This window comes from Mustelus asterias, chromosome 8 (genome assembly GCF_964213995.1).
Source record: "Mustelus asterias chromosome 8, sMusAst1.hap1.1, whole genome shotgun sequence".
Taxonomy (NCBI): Eukaryota; Metazoa; Chordata; class Chondrichthyes; order Carcharhiniformes; family Triakidae; genus Mustelus; species Mustelus asterias.
In genome coordinates, this window is record NC_135808.1 from 97,723,202 (window position 1) to 97,748,479 (window position 25,278).

The window sequence follows — 25,278 nt, forward strand, 5'->3', positions numbered from 1 at the left end:
TTAAGCAGTCATCTACATGGTGACCTTCAGCAGTATTGTTTCCCTATTTTGCCATTGACTTGTAAAAGTGCAAGATTTAATTTATGCTGAAAATAGTGTAAAATACATATGCATTGGGTTATTTTCACCAAAAAGATAAACTGCATCAGTCTCTTTGAGCAATACCATGGGAGATCTGGTTTAGAAAATCTCATCCAGAGAAGGCAAAACTGCACAAATTAGCTGCCACATTTCAACATTTTTAACAGTGACTGCATCTCAAAAATACTTCATTGGCTCGAAAGCTTTGGAATGTCCTGAGGTCAGTGGCACAGTGGTTAGCACTGCTGCCTCACAGCGCCAGGGACCCGGGTTCGATTTCCGGTTTGGGTCACTGTCTGTGTGGAATTTACACGTTCTCCCAGTGTCTGCTTGGGTTTCCTCCAGGTGCACCCTCCCACAGTCTCAAAGACGTGCTGGTTAGGTGCATTGACCATGCTAAATTCTCCCTCAGTGTACCCGAACAGGCACCCGAGTGTGGCGACTAGGGGAATTTTCACAGTAACTTCACTGCAGTGTTAATGTAAGCCTACTTGTGACTACAAAAAAAATTAAAAAGGTCACATTTGGAATATTGTGTGCCGTTCTGGTCACCTCACTATAAGAAGGATGTGGAAGCGCTGGAAAGAGTGCAGAGGAGATTTACCAGGATGCTGCCTGGTTTGGAGGGTAGGTCATATGAGGAAAGGTTCAGGGAGCTAGGGCTGTTCTCTCTGGAGCGGAGGAGGCTGAGGGGAGACTTAATAGAGGTGTATAAAATGATGAAGGGGATAGATAGAGTGAACGTTCAAAGACTATTTCCTCGGGTGGATGGAGCTATTACTAGGGGGCATAACTATAGGGTTCGTGGTGGGAGATACAGGACGGATATCAGAGGTAGGTTCTTTACGCAGAGAGTGGTTGGGGTGTGGAATGGACTGCCTGCAGTGATAGTGGAGTCAGACACTTTAGAAACATTTAAGCGGTTATTGGATAGGCACATGGAGCACACCAGGATGATAGGGAGTGGGATAGCTTGATCTTGGTTTCAGATAAAGCTCGGCACAACATCGTGGGCCGAAGGGCCTGTTCTGTGCTGTACTGTTCTATGCTGTACTGTTCTATGTCACGAATGGTGAGTTATAAATATAACTTGTCTCTTTCTCTGCCTGCTGAATGATAAGCACAAGACATTTCTGAACGTATTAGACAGGGAGCCACTGCAACTCATCGGAAATGGTGAAGGAGTCCATTATCAACTTGTGGGTTCTGATGCATGGCATCAAAAACTACTTTCAAGCATGGAACACATGGCTACTTCAATTGGCACTGAAACTGGGTGCACCTTGAATAGCATTTCTGATGAGTGTACTTGCTAGGTCCACACAGGCTCTAAGTCCATAACCTTAAACAGTTCTAATACAGTTTGCTTTCTTGCAGATTATAAAGCAGCATGACGGCAGAGGCATGTTATCCATTCATGACCCCAGAAGATCTGCACCTTGGTTGCCTTCCACGATGCCTGGAAGCTAGCTGCACCACACTATCCTGGCTACAGCTGGACCCTCTCATGTCAGAGTTCCTATAAGTTGCGATGCACGAACATCTATAAAGCCCCTGACTAGCCACAGCAGCTCTTCAGCTACTATGCTGAAGCCATTTGTAGAACGGCCCCAAGAGCTATATCTAATCATAGAAACCCTACAGTGCAGAAGGAGGCCATTCGGCCCATCGAGTCTGCACCGACCACAATCCCACCCAGGCCCTACCCCCACATATTTACCCGCTAATCCCTCTAACCTACGCATCTCAGGACTCTAAGGGGCAATTTTTAACCTGGCCAATCAACCTAACCCGCACATCTTTGGACTGTGGGAGGAAACCGGAGCACCCGGAGGAAACCCACGCAGACACGAGGAGAATGTGCAAACTCCACACAGACAGTGACCCAAGCCGGGAATCGAACCCACGTCCCTGGAGCTGTGAAGCAGCAGTGCTAACCACTGTGCTACCGTGCCACCCCTATCTAACTCCTTCTTGGAAGCAATGTTTTGGCCTCAACTGCTTTCTGTGGTAGCAATTTCAGTAAGAAGTCTCACAACACCAGGTTAAAGTCCAACAGGTTTATTTGGTAGCAAATACCATAAGCTTTCGGAGCGCTGCCCCTTCGTCAGATGGAGTGAAAAAACAGATTTTCACTCCATCTGACGAAGGGGCAGCGCTCCGAAAGCTTATGGTATTTGCTACCAAATAAACCTGTTGGACTTTAACCTGGTGTTGTGAGACTTCTTACTGTGCTTACCCCGGTCCAACGCCGGCATCTCCACATCGTAGCAATTTCCACAGGCTTAACACACTCTGGGTGAAGAAATTTCTCCTCATCTCAGTCCCAAATTGCTTATCACATATCCATCTGACTGTGACCCCTAGTTCTGAACTTCGCCCACAATCGGGAACACCCTCCCTGCATCTACCCTGTACAGTTAGAATTTTATAGGTTTCTATGAGAATCCCCCTCCAACTCCAGCGGATATAATCCTAACTGACACGATTTTGTATTTTTTTGATTTGATACATTATTGTCGCATGTATTGGTATACAGTGAAAAGTATTGTTTCTTGCGACAAAATATTGTTTCTTCAGACAAAGTATACTGGTCGTGGAGAAAGAAAGACGGGGGTGCAGAATGTAGTGTTATAGTCATAGCTAGGGTGTAAAGATCAATAGGTAGGTCCATTCAAAAGTCTGAAGGGGGAAGAGAGTATTATGGGGGACGGGAGGTCCTTGATTATGCTGGCTGCTTTTCCAACGCAGTGGGATGTGTAGACAGAGTCAATGGATGGGAGGCTGGTTTGCGTGATGGACTGAGCTTCGTTCACAACCCTTTGTAGTTTCTTGCAGTCTTTGGTCAGAGCAGAAGCCATATCAAGCTGTGATATATCCAGAAAGAATGTTTTCCATGGAGCATCTGTAAAAGTTGGCGAGAGTAGTAGCGGACATGCCAAATCTTCTTAGCCTCCTGAGAAAGTAGATGGATTAGTGGTCTTTCTTAACTATAGGGTGGTATGGAGGGACTAGGACAGGTTGTTGGTGATCTGGACACTTAAAAACTTGAAGTTCGACCATTTCTACTTCTTCCCATTGATGTACACAGGGGCATGTACCCCACTACGTTTCTTGAAGTTGGTGACTATCTCCTTCATTTTGTTGACATTGAGAGATTATTGTCATTGAACCAGTTCACCAGATTCTCTATCTCTTTCTTGTACTCTGTCTCGTCATTGTTTGAGATCCGACCCACTATAGTGGTGTCATCAGCTAACTTGAAAATCGAGTTGGACGGGAATTGGCTACACAGTCATAGGTGTATAAAGAGTCTAGGAAGGGGCTGAGGACACAGCCTTGTGGGGCACTGGTGTTGAGGATGATCAGGGAGGAGGTATTGTTGCCTATCCTTACTGATTGCGCTCTGTGGGTTAGGAAGTTCAGGATCCAGTCGTAGAGGGAGGAGCTGAGCCCCAGGCCATGGAGTTGGAGATGAGTTTCATAGGAATAATGGTGCTGAAGGCTGAGCTAAGACGACTCTACAAAAAGGGTGAACAGTCTGTGGCTAACTAAGGAAGTGAAGGATGGTATTAAATTGAAAGAAAAGGCAAACAATTCTGTAAAGATCGGATCTGACCTAATAGCTTATGTGGCTCAGTGTTATACTTTGTTTTATAACATTTGTGTGAAGTGCCTTGGGATGTTTTATTCCGATAATGTACTACACAAATATGTTATTGCTTTAAAGTGGATAGAGATGCAATCATTAATCCATGCTATTCCAGCTCCCTCTATATTGCACAAGGTAACTGCTCCAAACCGATGGAGCAAAGGGCACTCTGTTTAAACAAAAAATATTTTAGAGAAAAAGATATATTAAAGAAGGGTAGCAAGGATAACCTGGGTAATTATAGGCCAGTGAGCTTGATGTCAGAGTGGAATTGTTGGAGAAGATTCTTAGGGATAGGATCTATATACATTTAGAACTGAATGGTCTTATTAACGACAGACAGCATGGTTTTGTACGAGGGAGATCATGTCTCACTAATTTGATTGAGTTTTTTGAGGAAGTGACAAAAATGATTGACGAGGGAAGGGCCATGGATGTTGTCCTCATGGACTTTAGTAAAGCATTTGACAAGGTCCCTCATGGAAGGCTGGTGCAAAAGGTTAAATTACACGGGATCATGGGTGAACTAGCTAGATGGATTCTGAACTGGCTTGGCCATATAAGACAGAGTGTAGCGGTGGAAGGGTGTTTTTCTGAATGGAAGTCTGTAACTAGTGGTGTTTCACAGGGATCAGTGCTGGGACCTCTGTTGTTTGTAATGTATATAAATTACTTGGAAGAAAATATAGCTGGTCTGATTAGCAAATTTGCGGATGATACTAAGATTGCTGGAGTTGCGGATTGTGAAGAAGATTGTCAGAGAATACAGCAGGATATAGATAGGCTGGAAAATTGGAGAGAGAAATGGCAGATGGAATTTAATCTGGACAAATGAGGGGTGATGCATTTTGGTAGATCCAATTCAGGTGGGAGCTATAAAATAAATGGCAAAATCATCAGGACCATAGACACAGAGACCTGGGAGTACAGGTCCACAGATCCTTAAAAGTAGCAACACAGGTGGAAAAGGTGGTGAAGAAAACATACGGCATGCTTGCCTTCATCAGCCGGGGCATCGAGTATAAAAGTTGGAAAATGTTACAGTTATATAAAACATTGTTAAGGCTACATTTGGAATACTGTGTCCAATTCTGGTTGCCACATTACCAGAAGAACATGGAGGCTTTGGAGGGAGTACAGAAAAGGTTTACCAGGATGTTGCCTGGTATGAAAGGTATTAGCTATGAGGAGAGATTGAATAAACTGGGATTGTTCTTCCTGGAAAGACGGAGGCTGAGGGGCAACCTGGTAGAAGTTTATAAAATTATGAGGGGCATAGATAAGATGAACAGTTGGAAGCTTTTTCCCAGGGCAGAAATGACAATTACAAGGGGGCACAAGTTCAAGGTAAGGGAGGGAAGGGTTCAGTAGAAATGTGCAGGGGAAGTTTTTTACCCAGAGGGTGGTGGGGTCCTAGAATGCACTGCCTAGTGAGGTGGTTGAGGCAAACACGTTAGTGATATTTAAGACTTATCTGGATAGACACATGAGCAGGCGGGGAATAGAGGATACAGGCAGTTGGTCTAGATAGGACAACGTGATCGGTGCGGGCTTGGTGGGCCGAAGGGCCTGTTCTTGTGCTGTAATGTTCTTTGTTTGTTCTAAAGTTAAGAGTACTTTTTTAAATTAAGATGTTGAAGCAGTGCAGATGGCGAGGTCACCTTAGCGAAGTCTGCAAATTTTACAAATTGCTGAGAACACAAATATATCAAATTTTCAGTTAATAGAAAAGTTTACCTCACGTTCTTCTTCTTGTTCTTTTCTAATCTGTTCTTGACGCACCTGCTCTGCTATTTCTCTTTCCTGTGCTTCTCTCTGATTTATAGAAAACAAATAAATTGGAATCTGAACACATCAAATTAAAAACAATTTAAGAAATTGTTTTTAAAAAAGTAGCTCAAGAGCACTGTTTTATCTTTTCAAGTTCTATTTCTGATTAATAGACTAAAAAAGGTACAAGTACTTCTTGATAACATTTTAAATTTATTTAACATGAATACATTTCTAATATAAAAGATAAAAGTGTCCCCTCTTGATTGCACTATTTATTTGAAAGAAATGCTAAAAAGCTAAAACATTGGGGGTTAGTTTCATTAAAGCCAGAAAACACAAACAATTTTTATACTGCATTTTAAAGTTGTAAAAGGTCTCAAGATGATTCACAAGAGCATTATCAAATAAACTGTGACATTGAATCACCTATTCAGACTACTGACCAAAAGCTTGGTAAAAGAGGTAGCTTTTGAGGAGTGCCTTGAACGAGGAGCGTTCAAGAGGTTTAAGGGAGGGAGATTCAGGCCAAGGTAGTAGAAGGCATGGTTGCCAATGGCGCTGTGATTAAAATCAGGATGCTCAACAGGCCAAAACTGGAGGATTGCAGATATTTCAGAGGGTTCTAGAAGGTTAAGAAATAGGAAGGGGAAAAGCCATGGAAGGATTTGAAAACAAGGATGAGAAATTAACCAAAACAAAAAAAAAGAGGCATTACAGGACTGGGAGCCAATGTAGGTCAGTGAGCACAAGGGTTATGGATAAATGGGACTTGGAACAATTATTTACCTTTATTGCATCATGGACAATTTACTTTGGATGCAACCAATCTGCCAACTTAACGGACAATTCCAACATTGCTGTAGGAACCTTTCCTGGTTGGCAGCCATGTCAACCTTCAGGGATGTAAGTGGTTTTGGAAAGATTCTTTGGAGCTTGTTTTCAACCCCGTCAGAAGTCAAATTTTCCAGTGTGGATACTTCCTCCAAAATGAATGATGAAATATGGGCGACTGAGGAAAACAAATAAATAATCTATTTTTAATGTTTAAAAGAATAGAAAAAAATAGAATAGGGCACACACAGGCATCAAGAAGGGATAACATATCATGGTCACAGTCATCCAGAATGTCTTTGATCGAGGTAATGGGGATTGGGGGGGTGGTGGAAACCAGAAAGAAGAGATTCATAACAAGGGGTGAAGTAGAGGAACTGCTTTCCAGAACCTGAAAAGCAAGGGAAGTTGGAAATTGGCTGATAGTTTGAAAGGAAACAAGGTTTCAGAGTAAATCTGTGTTTATATTCTAATATTACTCAAGATCCAAGAAGCTAAATATTAGGGCTTATTACAGTGATAGCCCAGAAAGACCGGTATAAATGTTGAACCTACCAGCAATTTAAGGTTTTCTATATAACCCTGAACTCTTTTTAATGGCCCCTTCATATCTTGTTCATTAATTGCAATACAATGAATCGAGGCTGTCACGTCATTCACTATGTGGAGATGCCAGTGTTGGACTGGGGTGGACACAGCAAGAAGTCTCACAATACCAGGTTAAAGTCCAATAGGTTTATTTGGAATCACGAGCTTTCGGAGCGCTGCCCCTTCTTCACCTGATGTTTTGACTGAATTGTGAAATGGAACAATAAACGACTAAAGCTGCGAAGATTTCAACACATTTTTGGACCAGGAACACTAAGTTGCGTAAGTCATATGGTCAAAAGCACAAACATGAAAATGCTTATTCCAAAATCCTTTGTAATCAATTAAAATTGGATCAAAAAATTAAGGGGATTTTCTGTTTGTATTTAAACAAGGAACTAAATTAAAACTTCTACATTTTTTTGATTAAAAATTACGCTTTCATATCTGTTTTTGCACTCTGGAAAGCTTTGCATTAAAAAACCAGCAACTAGATTTATGAAAATGTTGTAAATATCAGAGTGGTCTTTCAAAAATAAATGTGATGTTAATTTGTTCTTGGGATGTCTGCATTAATGGCAAGGCCAACATTTATTCCCTGTTCTCATATCCCAAGAAAGAATAATAGAAAATTGTTTCTGAAAGACCAGTTTTATATTTTTCAAACATGTTTTTAGTTGCTATTTTCAATAACATATTTTAGAACCTTTTTTTGATAAATTGTGAAATTAGTTTAAAGAGAATTTAGTAAAAATCTGTAACTGGGCAAATCTGTGACAATGGTCTTATTCTGTGCTACTTAGAAACACTGAGCCACATTTCTCCTGGTACAATAAATACTGCTCCATCATAGAGGTCAACCTGACATTGTCTAAAAGCAAATGAAGATCTTAATTCCAGTTGAAATGTAACCCTACTAGACACCATTAAAATTGATTTTAAAAAAGACATCAACAAACCTTAGCCCGGTCTGCTTCTAGGGAAACTCTGTATGCCTCATCCTGCTCGCGTTTCACCCTTTCTCTTGCTTCGCGTTCATCCTTATAAAGGTAAGATATTGAGCAAAATTAGAGGTAACCAAAGCATAATTCATATGTAACATGAAATTTTCCCTTGAACTTCAGCTTGTGGTGTGAATCCGGTTGGTCAGCTTCTTCAGTGCCTTTAAAGTTGACTCGCAGCTGCACATGCACATGTTTAAGGGAATGCGGGTTGTGTAAGGCCTGTTCGTCCCTGCACAGCACGTTCTCAATTTATAGGAGGAACTTTGGTCCTGTGAATCTGCCCTGTACTGAGATTTTGTGAACAATTTAATCTCTCAATTTGCTGTCACTTTTCAATGATTAAACTTGGAATTACAAAGACAATGCATTATATTATAGTATATTCACTACTAATTGAAATAGAATTTCTTTGGATGAAATTAATATAAAAACGTCCATACAGTTTTAAGTGTCTTTCTGAAATTACAGTTGTGTCCAGGAAATATCCAGCTTCATTCTGGCTAAATATGAAATGCCAAGAAATACCCTAGAAATCGTGTTGCCAAGTTGTTAATGCAATTAATGGCCTTAATGATTCATTGAAATCATAAACTATAGAAAATGACGACAGGATTCCACCAAACAAAATGGTTGGCAATGAAAAGCAGATAAAAGACATTTTATTTGATGAGTACCTGCTTCTTATGGTAGCATTCCAAAATAAAACAACCAGGTGACCCACATCTTACCTCCGACAATGGTAGCTTTTCATTTGAGTATAAAATGTATAAGATGACCATTTTGGAACATCAAACCTTCCTCCCCCCAATCCCCCACTACCAAGACTGTACAATTTACAAAATTCAATTAATATCAAGGAGATGTCCAACCTTAAGGGAGTAGTTCAGCGATAAAGCTCCATCCAATTCTGATAACAATCAGCATTAGGATGGATTCAATATTATTTAGTCGCCACCTGTTGTGCAGGCACCAAGTCAAAGATAGTACCAGTTCAAATAAAAACAATTCTTCACTTTGCTCTCACACTTCCTGTGCTCAGCCTCCTGCAGTGTTCCAACAAAGCTGAATGAATGTAAAGCTGGAGGAACAGCACCTCACCTTTCAATTAGGCATTTTACAGACTTCTGGACTCAACACGGAGTTCAACAATTTCATGGCTGTAACCTCTGCCCCCATGGTATTTCCGTTCTCTTTGCAGACTTTGGTTTTACTTTTGTTTTTGGGTAGCAGTTGTTCTGCCATTCACACCGTCTCTCAGTACATTTTCTGTCTTTATTTGTCTTATTACGATTCCCTTCGACCTTGCACCACAACTCTTTTGTCATTTAACCTCCATCTTCCATCCTGTCACAAACGTTTCTATTTGTTCTTTTTCCTATCCTCCCCTTCTTCCATTTGCTTATAACATTTCTAACTTTTCACAGTTCTGATGAAATTTGAAGCATTAAATTGGTTTCTCTTTTCACAGATGCTGCCCGATGTGCTGAGTATTTCAAACATTTCCTGTTTTTATTTCAGATTTTCAACATCCACAGTATTTTATTTTTATAAATGAAAAGCAATTCCATAATTCACTCTTGGCTTTAATGTATTATAAACCAACTGTTGTCCTTCTTTGTTCACAGAACACGAGGATTATAGCTCCAACCAAGTACGAAGAGGAAACACCATTGGAAGATAAATAATCCCATCCTTTAGCAATGGTATAATTAACTCAAAAGACAGTTTCAAAGAAAACAATGCATTTTTTCAATGATTGTAAAGAAGCTGGACGATTACGATTCCTTATTTTGTTTTATCATAGGTTTTAATTAAATGTAATGGAGTAAAATTACTTTAGCCCTTGATTTGCAGCAGTAAATCAAGTTATTTCCAACAAAGACAGTAACATTAGGGCTTGAACGTAGAATGATAGAGCACAGACCACTGTATGAAGGAAACTCAATTTCTGCTCTTTAAGGGTAGGGATTTACAATTCACTAAAATTTGAAAAATAGTTATCTTAAACCGACTGCCAGGTCCCACAGTTTCCTGACAGGCCTTTATATTTCAAAGTTCCTGGCAGAAGCAACCTCAGCCACGCACTAAACTTCGCTGAGGTCCTGGGAGAACATCACATAGAAGTAAAAGAGGTAGCAAACCTTCTTATTAAGTACAGTGGATTGATGCCCGGGTAAGAAATGAATTGAAGGCAATTATTTTGTTGGAAATTAAATTAATCGCTTTAATCACATTTGGCACTTTGGGCTGCAGTGTGGTTTCATAACAGGTTCTGAGACTGCATTGTCAAGTTTGTCATTGATATAAGAGTTAGCTGAATAGATTCAAAATTCTCTAATTAAGGGAGTGGCGAAGAATGCAGAGGGGCTTTATATAGATTTTCAGGGCAGGGGGAATGAGAAGATCACTAGAATCTCACTACAATTAACTAATTCCTCCCACCTCTTGCTGCAAGGCATTGTTGAATTTGCTCTCCATCTGTTGCTGTTTTCTTGCCCAGACCTGTCCAGACAGCTGACCTTTGCTCCAGTAGCCTGATATTATGCACAGGATTTTGTTTATACCTGCGCTACTCAGATGTGGTGGAGTAGCTGTATCATGAGTCATTTACATAAAGGGTATCCTTTATTCCCACAACCATTTTATTGGAGGGATTGAATTTGGACGGAAGCCTGAACATTTTAGCATAAAAGCACTGTGGCTTGGGTATCTTTTACAACTTTATACAATGTTTTTGTTATTGAATACCAACTGGATATTAATGAAGTACTAGCATTTCCTATTCATGAATGCAACAGGTTGGTGTTCTGGTACTCAGATGGTAACACATGCAGCCAGTGGCACCCTAGACATGAGAGATGCCAACCAAAATCCCTGAGCTCTCTTCTGTTGATTGTTGTAGTCAATGGGGAAGATGATGTACTGGTTTAGGCCTGGCAAACAGGGCAGTGTGATTCTATCGTGATCTGCTTTCTCCAACCATGTGTTGCAGATTGGGAGAGGTGGGAGAAATCTTTGTAGCAGACTGGAAGGGGCCAGTGGCAAAGAAATTAAGAGCTGTACTGATTTTGTAAGCCATTAGTAATGCACATGGTCCAGTAAGACTGCAACAGCCTGCCTGGAAAAGCACAGCCTTCTAATGCACTGCTCTTTAAAATGATCCAAGAAATTAAGTTTTGGCTTGTGCATCATGTGCTAGATATGGCACCCTGAGTAGCTTCCTTCAGCTATTGGCTTCCAACAGGCCCGGCTGCAATTCCTGCTGGTTCCTGAGACTGCTGCTGTTCTTGCATTCCATACCAACTAAACTGTCAATAACAACACATGTGACAAGCAGATAGAGATTACTGGGTAAAAAAAAGACAGAACATATCAGAAAGAATCAATCGGAAATCTAGAAATTCTGGCAACAACTGCTGTTGAGTGCCCTTTTAATACTGTCTTGGTAGCTCTAAGAGTCCAACCTACTACAATTTACTGGTTGGTTGGAGACTCGACGCTTCTATTCTTGACAGCAATCTCATGGGAGCACCTTGAACAGAAACCCCAATTTTGTGAGGTGCCCTTTCTCCATCTGCAGCACGGTGGTACTGTGGTTAGCACTGCTGCCTCACAGTGCCAGGGACCTGGGTTCAATTCCTGCCTTGGGTGACTGTGTGGAGTTTGCACGTTCTTCCTGCACCTGTGTGGGTTTCCTCCGGGTGCTCTGGTTTCCTCCCACAGTCCAAAGATGCGCAGGTCAGGTGGATTGGCCATGGTAAATTGCCTCTTAAGTGTCTCAAGATGTGTAGGTTAGGGAGCTTAGCAGAGTAAATATGTGGGATTAAGGGAATAGGGCTTAGGTAAGATAACATGGGCCGGTGCAGACTCGAAGGGCTGAACGGCCACCTTCTGCACTATCGGGATTGTATACTCTAAGGATTCTATGAACTTGTGCTCCAACCAATGGTCTGCTAGCCAAGAGATTCAAAACAATTTGTTTCAATTCAGTGGGGCACTGAAAGTCCAAGGTAGGATTTCCCTCTATGCTATTTACCTGACAGAATGTGTATACAGTTGAGGGCAAGCATGGACCTGGTTGCTTGCCACATCTAATGTTCCATGCAGGTAGCTACTCTTTCCATGGAGATGGACGTCAGCACAAAAGCCCGAAACATCATAGCACTTATGCCAGGGACTGCAGGGTCCTTCAGCATTTCTCCAGTAGTGCTCAGTGCCTCTGCAAATGCTGACGGAATTTCACACATTTCCTGCTTTGTTCATGAGTAGTCTTCTTCATGAATGACCTCTAAGGCTTAGCACCTTCATCCAGCTGTGCAAAACTCAGACTGTCAGTGGCCTCAGAAAGGAATCTCCACTGTGGAGCCGGTCTCTTACATTTGCTCCTGTACATTTGCAATGCAAGACTGATCATGCAATAATGTAGTTATCTGCCTTGGAGACCCCACCAAGGTATGTGTATCTGAGCTAGTGGAGGCTGAGGTTCGTGATGGTGCTTCCTTGAGAGGAATTCCTTGAGCGGATTCCTTGAGAATCCTCCTCTGAGGATTCTTTAAGTTTTTTCTCACAGCAACTTCTGCAGCACGCTTGAAGGACTAGTGAGATTAAGGACATGAAAGATAAGGAGGAAAAGATTTAAAGTCATAATTGTGCAAATGGCCATATTTTAGTTGATGGTGACATCAGTTCAACATGTGTGAAGTGTTGCGTGCCATGTGGCTGTGTAATATCTAACTCTGACATCAGGCAGCAGAAAGAACTCCATCTCTCCACCTACAATGGCCATGCACTATGTCACTCTGCTGATCTCCACTGTCTCCTCCTCTGCTCCCTCGTTGGATGTTGCCCAGAGTACCGCCAACTGTAAGAAACAATTTCCGCTTGTTGGGAGTTTTGGACTAAAGGGCATTTTCAAAGAATTAGAGCCAGCTTTCAGGAGTGACACTAGAAAATATTTCTTTTTGCAAAGGGTGGTAGAAGTTTAGAATTCTTTCACAAATGGCAATTGAGGCTAGGTCAAATGCTAATATTAAAAATGTGATTAAGAGGTTTTTGCTATCCAAAGGTATTAAGGAATAAAGCGCAAGATGGGTGTATGGAGTTAGGTCACAGTTCATCTATGATCTCATTGTATAGCAGTACAGGTTTGAGAGCCGATTCCTGTTCTTGGCATCAAAGGTTGCAGTACTGAAGACTTGTGCTCCAGAATTAGTCAAGCCTTTAGCCATGCATTTCCAGTAGAGCTACAGCACAAACATTTACATAACAAGGTGTAAGATTGCCCAGGTGTGTCCTGTTCACCAAAAGCAGGACAAACCCAATCTGGCCTATTAGGCCGTATCAGACTATTTTCAACTATCAGTGAATGCGTCATCGACAGAGCGATCAAGCAGCAGATACTCAGTACCAATCTGCTCGCATTGCTGTTTGGATTCTGTCAGGACCACTCAGCGCCATACTTCAGTACAGACCTGGTCCAAACGTGGATAAAAGAGCGGAATTCAAGAGGTGAGGCGAGAGTGCTCATGACATAATTTGTCCGACAGTGGCCTCAACCATATTAAACATTCATTTCCTCCACCACCAGCACACAGTACAACTGCTGAGCTGCGATCCACAACATGCACTGGGGCAGCTTGCCAAAGCGCTTTCTACAATATCTTCCAACTCCTGACTTCGACCACCTAGAACAGGTGGTCAACAGCCTTTTTACCCTAAGAGCGTTTTTAGAAATAAAACTACCCAAAATGAAAACTACTAGATGAAAACTTGTCATTTCTAAACTAAATACTTGGCAAGATGTCAAGTGCCTCTGGTAGAATGCATAATTTGCATATATAATAAATAAAATACATGAATTTATGAATCCATAGGAAGCAAATTAAATTAAAATGGACCTACCTCTGTTTTTTCACTGACAAAGTTATAGATACAAAAAGCCATCAACTTTAAAACAACTTTAACTACAATTCCAGCTGATACTACTGAACAGTCAGGTCCCAGAATCGAAACCTGGTTTGACAGATTGTAACTTTTATTTTTTGTTCAAAGATGTAGATGAACAGAGTTGCAGGGCTGCCAATTTAATTTTTAACAAAGGAATAAAACCTTCATTAAACAAGATCAACTATAATCCTTCACCCCACCTATGGCTTTACCAATGTATGCAAATTTGAAAGGATAACACAAGTTGCAAAATATATCTTCCACTCTAATGTAAGTACACAATCCATATAAATTAACAGGTCAACTGTAGTCAGACACACCACCCTCTGAAACCAAATGGCAGGTGCCAACTATTACAACAGCTTTGCATTTCTCAGCAAGTGCCCCAGATGCTGGTCACACTGAGCGCCAAATGGTCTCACTAAAACTCTGATTTCCACATAAGTGTTTCCACACTTCAGCTTGGAACCTTCCCCCAAACAAAGCTTTCTCTTAGATGCCTTCACCAAGGATCCATTCCAGGATTTCAATTTCTCCTTTCAGTATTCTTCGGACTTGGATTGTTATGTGCATTCAAGTTTTCACACAATCTCTTAGCTACCCAGCCATGCCAACAGAAGACTACTGCTTCACAGACTGTATTACGATGTCACTATATTTTGATTTACCTTGGATGTCTGCCTTCTCACCTAGCCAACTTTAGAACTGATTCTTGCAGCTGCCTTTTTAGCAGAGGGCACTTTCTCTGCTTAGAACTTTATTCAACTTCTTGTTCTTTGTTCCTTTAACTTAACTGTCTTCCTGGGAAATACCCTTGTCCCATCTCCCAGGTTTCTAGGACTTTTGTTCTTTTGGGAAGTATGTTCCCTGCAGCTCGCTTCCTTCTGACACCAGCTTACAACTAACTCAAAAGTTATCTCCGTCCTAGGGTGGCCCCCTGGTTGCTCAGCAACAACAACACAATTTTCCTTTAACCTTGTTTGCTTTCTCATTGTAAAACCTCATTATCATGCATGTATCCAAACCAAACTGAAATCATCAACCCTCTCAGACACAGAAGTACAAAACTAAACGTACTTATTTCTACTATCAACAAATATTGATTATTTAAACTACCTGTGTTTCCTGACACTTTATGTCAAGATGTGTAGAAATAAGAATATTTTTTGGCCATTGATTCTCATGACAAAAAATTGCTTTCATTAGCAAATTCATAACAAATTGTCTGAGCCATATTGGAAACAATAATGGTTGCAACCATAAAATTTGTTCTATAACTACTGTGTAGTAATGCCTCTCAAATAAGTTTATTTAGAGCGCAATGAAATTTACCTTTTAAAAAAACATTTGAAACTAATGTGCAGTATAATGATTTTTTTTAAATCTCCACAGTAAAAGTACAGATCTCATGTTTCTTGATTTAAGTTTATTTAGGCTCCTTTCATGTTAATACAATCCAAGTGGAAATGGTTGGGAACTTCAAATGGAATGTTAAAGAAAAAGAGTTTTGAGTGTGAGGAATGAAATGGACAGACAACAGTTGTGGAAGATGACTTTGTGGGAAGGATATGAGATGACAATGAGAATGAATGTCAATAATGGTTTTCAGAGAGGGAAGTGAGGAGATAGATGTCTTGCGAGGAATGGGTAGAGCAGCAAGATCTGCTGATCTGAGTTTTGAACAGAACAATGTTGGTGAATTCAAGATGTGGGGTTATCACTTAAATTTGAAACACCACTCACTTTTCCTGCCCCGATGGGGAGATTGAACTTTGCACTGTATCTATGTGCAATGTATAACATTCTTACTGCTCACTTCAAGTGTGGGTGGTCATCATGCCTGCCTGCTCCAATTGATTTGGTAACCCGGCAGTGAGATGATAATGAAGTGGCTGAGTTAAAGAGCCACTGGAAAGCCAGCTCCAGCAAATCTCAAGTTAAGAATTCTGGCTACTACAATGCCAGCTTCCCCACATATTCTGAAAGCATCCTTTCTACTAATCTTGCAGTGGGCTCTGGGCATTTGGGTTCCATGTCTGAAATCCAGTCTTGGATTAGCCAACAGTGCCGTACACATGTCCCTGAAAGCAAACCCAACATCTCTGGTTGAACCAGACTGTTTTCTCCTATTCGACACAAGCTGAGCTTCGAGCTCCATGACTACCTACTTGCACCTTCGTTGGATTGCCCATCTCCACTCTTGCCTCAAGCCATTAGACAATGGAACAGTCATCAATGTCTCATCACTTTTAGTTGAATATTTCCCACCCTTTCTGCTGCTCCATGTGTTAGTTGATTTTACTTGTGTAAAAAAAATCATTTTAGTAGCATCCTAACATTTTGTCCCCTCAAAGAAAATGATGCGCCTAAATTTAAAAGACGTTTTCATTTTACACAAGAATCTGTTTAACTTAACAGTATTACAAAAAAATTTAGCACGCTTTAACAGAACAATGAACTCCAGTACACCTATATACATTCTTGACAGTCTTTAAATTATCATATTTTTTCATCCAGCAACATGGGCGGCATGGTGGCACAGTGGTCAGCACTGCAGGTACGATTCCCGGTTTGGGTCACTGCCTGTGTGGAGTTTGCACATTCTCCCCATGTCTGCGTGAGTTTCTTCCGGGTGCTCTGGTTTCCTCCCACAGTCCAAAGATGTGCGGGTTAGATTGATTGGCCATGCTAAATTGAACCTAGTTTCGGGGGGATTAGCAGAATAAATATGTTGGGTTACGGGGATAGGGTGGGATTGTTGTTGGTGGTGCAGGCTCGCTGGGCCAAATGGCCTCCTTCTGTACTCTGTGATGACCTTTTTAAAAATTAAATTGCTGTAATAATAGTCCAACAAAATAATTACATTTTATGTAGCAAAACTCCGCTAATGTTATGTGCAAGATCATTCCAACCTGAAACACCAGTTTCATATGGTGTATTTTTTTGGGCATTAGTGCATAACATTTAGGAAAGAGAGAGAACTCAGACCTCTTGTTAAACAAACAAATAAAGGCATTTATTGAAGTTGAATTAAGATAATAAAACACTGCAAAAAACAATCTTCCACTTCGGCAAATTAACAGTAAGCATAAAGTCCCTCAAAGACTGAAAACTCAAAAGCATCTGGTTTCCACAGACCAAAATTCTGCTGAGACTCCTGTTTCCCAAACAACAACCATAAACCTACCGGTCAAATCTAGCCAGTGATTACCACATCACACAGCTTAAATGACCAGGACAATGGAATGGTCTTTGGTTCAGCAAATAAAACCATCTTTGTCACAAACTGGCTTACCTTTAGCACTCATCTCAAGCTGAGCTGTTTCCTGAGGATAGCTGCCTCTCTCTCTCTCTCTCTCTTTTACTGCTGCTTCTTCAACACCTCATCTGTGTCTAAACTGCTTCCTAGCTCCCAGCACTCTGGCTACTAATTGTATCAAATGCAAAGAACACCCTGTTCCTTCCTTTCTCTCAGTTGCTGCCCAGGCATGATTTCCAAAATTATGAGTTTGATTTTACTTGTGCAAAATAACACCTTACCATTTCGTGACACATTTAAACCAAGGTTTCAGCCCAACCACAGCACTGAGATGGCCCTAATCAGAGGCAATCATCGTATGAGCTGTCACCTTTTTGTATTATCCTTTCTCATTTTTTGGACCTCTATAGTTTTTGGCATGGTTGGCCATGCCATCCTCTGCTGCCTCTCCAACATTGTCCAGCTAATTGGGATTGCCCTTATCTGGTCCCACTCTTGCCAATATGTTTGTACAGTAAGAAGTCTCACAACACCAGGTTAAAGTCCAACAGGTTTATTTGGCAGAAAAAGCCACTAATTTTCGGAGCGCTCGCTACCCCTTCGTCAGGTGAGTGGGAGTTCTATTCACAAGCAGGGCATATAAAGACACAAACTCAATTTACAAAATAATGATTGGAATGCAAGTCTTTACAGGTAATCAAGTCTTAAAGGTACAGACAATGTGAGTGGTGAGAGCATTAAGCACAGTTTAAAGAGATGTGTATTGTCTCCAGACCATTGTCTGCAGCAAACTACCCAGCCTTCAGGAGAACAGTGACCACGACACCACACAACCCTGCCACAGCAACCTCTGCAAGATGTGCCGGATCGTCGACACGGATGCCATCATCTCACGTGAGAACACCATCCACCTGGTACACGGTACATACTCTTGCAACTCAGCCAACGTTGTCTACCTGATACGCTGCAGGAAAGGATGTCCCGAGGCATGGTACATTGGGGAGACCATGCAGACGCTACGACAATGGATGAATGAACACCGCGCGACAATCACCAGGCAAGAGTGTTCTCTCCCTGTTGGGGAACACTTCAGCGGTCATGGGCATTCGGCCTCTGATCTTCGGGTAAGCGTTCTCCAAGGCGGCCTTCACAACACACGACAGCGCAGAGTGGCTGAGCAGAGACTGATAGCCAAGTTCTGCCCGCATGAGGACGGCCTCAACCGGGATCTTGGTTTCATGTCACACCATCTGTAACCCCCACGACTTGCCTGGACTTGCAAAATCTCACTAACTGTCCTGTCTGGAGACAATACACATCTCTTTAAACTGTGCTTAACCCTCTCTCCACTCAGATTGTCTGTACCTTTAAGACTTGATTCGCTGTAAAGACTTGCATTCTAATCATTATTTTGTAAATTGAGTTAGTGTCTTTATATGCCCTGTTTGTGAACAGAACTCCCACTCACCTGACGAAGGGGCAGCAAGCGCTCCGAAAACTAGTGGCTTTTGCTACCAAATAAACCTGTTGGACTTTAACCTGGTGTTGTGAGACTTCTTACTGTGTTTACCTCAGTCCAACGCCGGCATCTCCACAATATGTAGCCAGAGAACTGCATAGAATTTCATCTTGTACTCTTACCGCTGGAGCCTGTCAAAAGGGGTCTAAGACAGAGGGGCGGGGTGGGGGGGGGCGGGGGGGGGAGAGAAAGGTTGGAGACGGGGGAGGGGGATGTGGTCACTCCCCTGCAAGGCTGGGTCTGGGTGCTTAGATAGTTACTCTGGAGTTAGAAGTGTTTTTTTTCCATCTAACTCTGCCAGAGTAACTATCAGGGTAAAACTGGCAGAACCATCTGTAATTAGTGATTTAAATGGCTTCTGTTGTATGGTTCCCAGCCCAACGCAATTGTCGAGAGGAATTTAGCACCTCTTGGCAAATGCCGGGTAAATCCTTACGTAGGGATTTCCAGGAGGGATTCCCCAGAACATTGTCGCGGGACCCGCCAATTGCAATGCTGGGAGTTATGGGCCAGTGATTAAATCATCCCTTAACCTTTTAATGTGTAATCTCTTTTGTAATTTAACCCTTGAAGTACAGGTATCACTCAAATAAACCTAAACTGCACTCTGTACAAGTCCAATTTATCCTTCCTAAGGAGTAGTTCTCAGAACTGCTCATAATGTTCCAGGTGTGGCCTGACCAGGGCTTTGGGTAGATGATGCAATTTTAACCCTATTTTGCTCTAGTTCTCTAGATATAAAGACCAGCATTCATTAGCTTTTGTGATTATTTTCTTTACTGTTCATGACATTTTAATAACCTATACAGTGAGATCCTGAGTCTCTTTGGACTGCCACTGTTTCTGGCTTCGTCCTATCCTATTGGTCCTATCCCTTATATGTCCAAAGTGGATCACCTAAACATCTGCCCACACTGACATCCATTTGCCACAGTTTTGTCCATTCATTTAATGGTTCAACTGTTTTGTAATTTATTTTAAAATGAATTTAAACAACGGTTCTAAAATTGCTGTCCATAATAAAATTTATCAAAAGTTTCAAAAATAATTTGCAAGATTTACAGTCTGACCTCGAATTAAGATTCTAGCTCTTATGGATTTCAGTATTTTCTGAATGAAAACATCCTTCTTTGTAAAGCAGCTGAGATAAAGGAGAACCATTATGATTTTTAAACCAAGTAGATGATATTCGAAAATAATTTTTGTTTCTGAATGAATGGGTATTGTCACAAACATTTTCACTTTTGTGAAGAAATAATTCTTTACGGCAAGTTGCTTCTATAAAATGACATAAAATAGCACCAGATGTTTGCCAACTGAGATTATAAAGCTAGAGATGCAAACTGCAATTTTAATCACCTGTCATGATTATAAACTACACACATTAATTTCTGTAAATGTTTCACCAAGTCAGTGACACATTTGAACTTGACTGATAGCTTATGGTAACTGACAATGCATGCAACCCAAATTTTTTCAATCAGGTGCAGTGGCAAGTCAAAACTATTTTAGATCAACTCCATTCATCTTGTGTAAAGCAGACTTCCCATGAATCACTGTAATTACACTGAATGAGTCAGTCACTCAAGCCTCTAAAGCTCCCAGTACAAGTTCTGTAGCTCAATAATATGACAACCTTCTTTTTAAGTCATACCATAGCTTTAACTCATTCGTAAAGACAGATCACTGAATTTTATTTTTGAGCTTCCATAACTAAGATTTTGTTCAATTATGAACTATAAAAAAAAATTAAAGTTAGACAATTAAAAGTAATGTTAATTAACTTTTTCACAATATATTTTTTGAGAATGTAAATAAAAATTATGGCTTTACAAGGGCAGCTGGTGGAATTTGAATACAATTAATTAATTAAATTTGCTATTCTTATTAGTGCTGATCATGAAACTAACATGTTGCGGCAAAACCCTTCTGTTTCTGTGATCTGTTTTAGGGAAGGCAATCTGTCATCCTTACAGAGTCTGGCCTACACAGACCTACAGCAATTAACTGCCTCCTAATTGCCATCTGAAAGGTCTAACAAGCCACTTTTTGTTGTTTTTCAGAAGAGTAAAAAAAGAATAAAACCAGACAGACCACCCAACATCGAAACAGCACCCAGTCCACTTGACCCTGCAAACTCTTCCTTCCTTGCAGCTTGGGGACTTCTGCTAAAATTGGGAGAGCTGGCCCACAGACCAGTCAAGCAACAGCCTGACATTGTCATACTCACAGAATCATAACTTACTGATAATGTCCCAGGCTCTGCTGCCAACATCGCGAAGTTGTGGCAGAGTAACATAGTGGGGAAAGAGTTGCTCTGGGAGTCGTCAACATTGACTCCAGACCCCATGCAGTCTCATAGCATCAGATCAAATGTGAGCAAGGAAACTTTCTGCTGATTATGCACCTATTGCCCTTCCTCAGCTGCTGAATCAGTATTCCTCCATGTTGAACACCATTTGAAACAAAAACTGAGGATAGTAAGAACACAGAATATAATCTGGATGGGTACCTTCAGTGTCCAGCACCAAAGGTGGCTCAGTAGCACCACTACTAACCAAGATTGCCAAGTTCTGAAGGACATTTCTGCCTGACTGAGCCTGTGCAGATGGTGAGGGAACCAAGAGAAAAAAAAACTTGCTTAACCTCACTCTCACCAATCTACCTGTTGCAGTTGCGTCTCTCCACGACAATATTGGTAAGAGTCAGCACTGCACAGTGCTTGTGAAGATGAAATGCCTGCTTCACATTGAGGATAATGCCCATTGTGTTGAAGGGCACTACCACCTAGTGTCATGTAAATAGCTAGAGCTATAGCGAGAAGCTTAATTTAGTGGCCATCGGCAGCAGAACTGTATTCAGCCACAATCTGTGGCTGATACAGTAAACACAGGAGTATTTACATGCTAAACAGCAAAAGCAGTATGTGATAGACAAGAGCTTTGCAATCACACAACCAACGATCAGATCAGAATTCTGCAGCCCTGCCACATTGCACATACAAGAGATTTTGAATTGTCAATATATATTCTTGAATTTGCTTTATTTCCATTGGTGTTGGGGGAAGTTGTATGTTCGCCTCCCTTAAGAGATTAAAATAATCAGGCTTAACCTATTAAAGGCTGGGTTTAATGCTATCTGTGTTAAGAAATTAATTTGATAAACTAAGTAACCTTTACTTATTCCAAGTTTCCCAACAAAGTTTTGGCGGGCAGATTTTTTTCTCAGGTTAAATTTTAAATTGAAGAAGAGGGTAAGTATGACCCAGGAGTCCTCAACCGTGGTAGATTTTGAGGAGAAGGCATGTGTTTCCCTGAAGAGAGGGAGGGGAACATTTGAAAACAACTTATCTCAGGTCACTCCTGCACAGCAGGCAATTGCAAAGTAGCCGTGCCAGAGATCTGAGAACATGTATCCTGTTCAACTTCATGATGCTTGAAAAGCTACAATATCAAAGAAAGTGGAATGGAATCTTTGCAGCACAACTGTTCATCAAATGGCATAGTCCAGAAAGGACTAAACTAATGACTGATATCAGTGTTCAAATATTATTCAAGGTCAGAAGTCAGATGCTCATGTTTTTGTTAGGAATACAATATTCTACTGCTGGAAATACCTGGGTACCAATAAACAACTCTTCACAGATAAACATTCTAAACTGTAACTGCCAAGCAAAAGATATCAGTTGGTAGCCAAAGTGAAATATTATCTAATCAACACTGAACTGCTACATCAAGCAGATACAGGAACAAATACTCAAAATAAAATAAAAATAACCTAGTCATTGAAGTTGAAACTGGTTAGATATCCCAGTAGGGATGGTCAATGCACTCTATACACAAAATAGCTGAAGTGTTAAGACAAACTATTGTTAAATAGTATTCTTTTCTACAGATGAAATGTCTGTATTCCTAATCAAAGCATTGGCAAAATAAAAGGGTAATCACAAAATTTAAATTAAAGTCAGATGTTGTCGTTCAACTCAACAGAGCTTGAAGTCAATTGGTATTTTTAAGAATTGCAATTGCTGAGCACATTCCTTTGTAAGATATATTCAAGTGTTTTCGTTCTTTAAAACAGTATTATTTTAGTTTTTAGAATAAACTTATGCAAACTGCTGAGACTTTTTACATGTGGTTAATTGCATCACCTGAATCCCCTAAGCATGCTGTTGAATAGTAACATATTTACAGCCACTGCTTGCTTTCCTGATGATGCTGTCAAAAGTAATCTCTTTAGTTAAGGCTTCAGCATATTGTAATTAAATTAATTTGCATATGTTGACAAATGCTTACCATCCATAGTTAATAAAACACAAAACTTACAGGTTTCAAGCCAAGCATAGAAAAATCTTCCCAAGTTATTCATAATTTGCAATTACATTTTAAACAGTATCTTAACATTGCAGGTACACTGAAAAAATAGAAATGCTAAGGAAAATCAGGGCACAAATTAAATGAGGATACTGTAATAAGGAAATTAAAGAATTGTTATACAAATACTTTGTGTCTCACTTCACAGTAGATGAAGACGACAAACTACTGGTGGCACAAGGAAATATAAAGACAAATCAAGGTGAGGAACTTGTATTTAATACAAATGTAAAATGGGGCAATGTAGAAAATAGTGAAAAAAGTGATAGGATAATAATCAAACGGAGACAGATAAATTTCCAGGAGCAGATGGTTTCCATTCTAGAGTATTAAATCAAGTAGGCAAGGAAATTACAGGAATGTTAGCCATAATTTTCCAACGCTCTCTTAATTTGGGAATTGTGATATAGGATTGCAAAACTGCAGAAGTCACTCCATCATTTAAAAAGAGTGGGAGATTGGGTTAGTAACTATACAACTGCAAGTCTAATATAATTTGTAGGTAAGTTACTAAATTCTATTCCTGGGGAAGAGTAAGTGGCAACTGGATAAATTTATGATCAACCTCTTACTACACTTCTTATACACTTATGACTGTGTGGCCAAATTCCCCTCCAACTTGATTTTCAAGTTTGCTGATGACACCACCGTAGTGGGTCGGATCTCAAACAATGGCGAGACGGAGTACAGGAAAGAGATAAAGAATCTGGTGATAAACGCAAAATATTGCGATGCTGGAATCTGCAACAAAAACAGAAAAATGCTGGAAAATCTCAGCAGATAACCCTCAGGGTCATCTAGAATCGAAACATCGGCTCTACTCTCCCTCCACAGATGCTGTCAGATCTCCTGAGATTTTCCAGCATTTTTCTGCTTTTGTGTTGTGGTAAAGAATCTGATAAACTGGTGTGACAACAATAATCTCTCCCTCAATGTCAACAAAACGAAGGAGACAGCTATTGACATCAGGAGATGCCCATCTTCATCAACATGGACGAAGTGGAAATGGTCGAGAGCTTCAAGTTTCTAGGTGTCCAGATCACCAACAACCTACCCTGGTCCCGCCACACCGACGCTTATAATTAAGAAAGCCCACCAATGCCTCTACTTTCTCAGGAGGTGAAGGAAATTTGGCATGTCTGCTATGACTCCCACCAACTTTTACAGATGCACCATAGAAAGCATTCCTTCTGCTTGTATCACAGCTTGGTATGGTTCCTGCTCTGTCCAAGACCATAAGAAATTACAAAGGGTCGTGAACGAAGCCCAGTCCATCACGCAAACCAGCCTCCCATCCATTCACTCTCCACTTCCCACTGCCTCGGAAAAGCAGCCAGCATAATCAAGAACCCCACGCACCCCGGACATTCTCTCTTCCACCTTTTCCCATTGGGAAAAAGATTCAGAAGTCTGAGGTCACGTACCAACTGACTCAAGAACAGCTTCTTCCCTGCTGCCATCACTTTTGAATGGACCTACCTCGTATTAAGTTGATCTTTCTCTACACCTCAGCTATGACTGTAATACAACGTTCTGCACCCTCTCCCTTCCTTCTCTATGTATGGCATGCTGTGTCTGGTATAGCGTGCAAGAAACAATACTTTTCACTGCATACCAATACAGGTGACAATAATAAATCAAATCAAAGTGTCATCATAGTTTTGTGAAAAGTCATGGCTAACTAATCAATTTGAATTTTTTGAGGAGGTCATTAACATGGTGGAATATGTATGGATGTGCCATATATGGATTTCTAGATGGTATTGGATAATGTTCTGCACAAGAGATCATTAGCAAAAATTGAAGTGCACTGAATTGGAAGCAACCTTGTAACAGGAGTTGAAAATTGCTTGGGTGGTAGGAGAAAGGCTACCAATGAAGGGTATGAACTCTGCTTTGTGGAATGTGGCAAGCAGTGCCACATCCCACAAAGCAATCCCACAGTGCCCCACATCTCCAGCAAGTACTTCAGCTGCCCAGCAGTATTCAGTGTGAAAGTCACAGAGGGCTGACGATCATGTTTAACAGGGCAGTACGGTGGCCAGCCTCACTTTAGGTTCTCATTGTCCGGCCAGCTTTATTTTCTCAACTAAAAACTGTCCTCCAGAAATTCAGTGCACAATCAATATCTCAATCACAGTTGGAAAAGGATAGTTTGAAAGTAGAAAGGCAGTTCAGGGATGGCAGTGGTGGTGGTGGGGGTGGGGTGGCTGGCGAGGGCGATTGATTAACAATTGTAAAGCATAGCTTTT

General features: G+C 40.9%; 1 protein-coding gene across 1 annotated transcript in view; it reads right to left on the reverse strand.

Annotated features, from left to right (window-relative positions):
* The window catches only part of faf1 (Fas (TNFRSF6) associated factor 1), a 305,741-nt gene that overhangs the window by 30,695 nt on the left and 249,768 nt on the right, over positions 1-25,278 (reverse strand). The window contains exons 16-17 of the mRNA XM_078218550.1: positions 7,885-7,965; positions 5,471-5,548 (exon numbers count right to left, since the gene is read on the reverse strand). Of these exons, the coding sequence (XP_078074676.1) occupies positions 5,471-5,548; positions 7,885-7,965 (159 nt within the window). The remainder of the gene's footprint in view (positions 1-5,470; positions 5,549-7,884; positions 7,966-25,278) is intronic.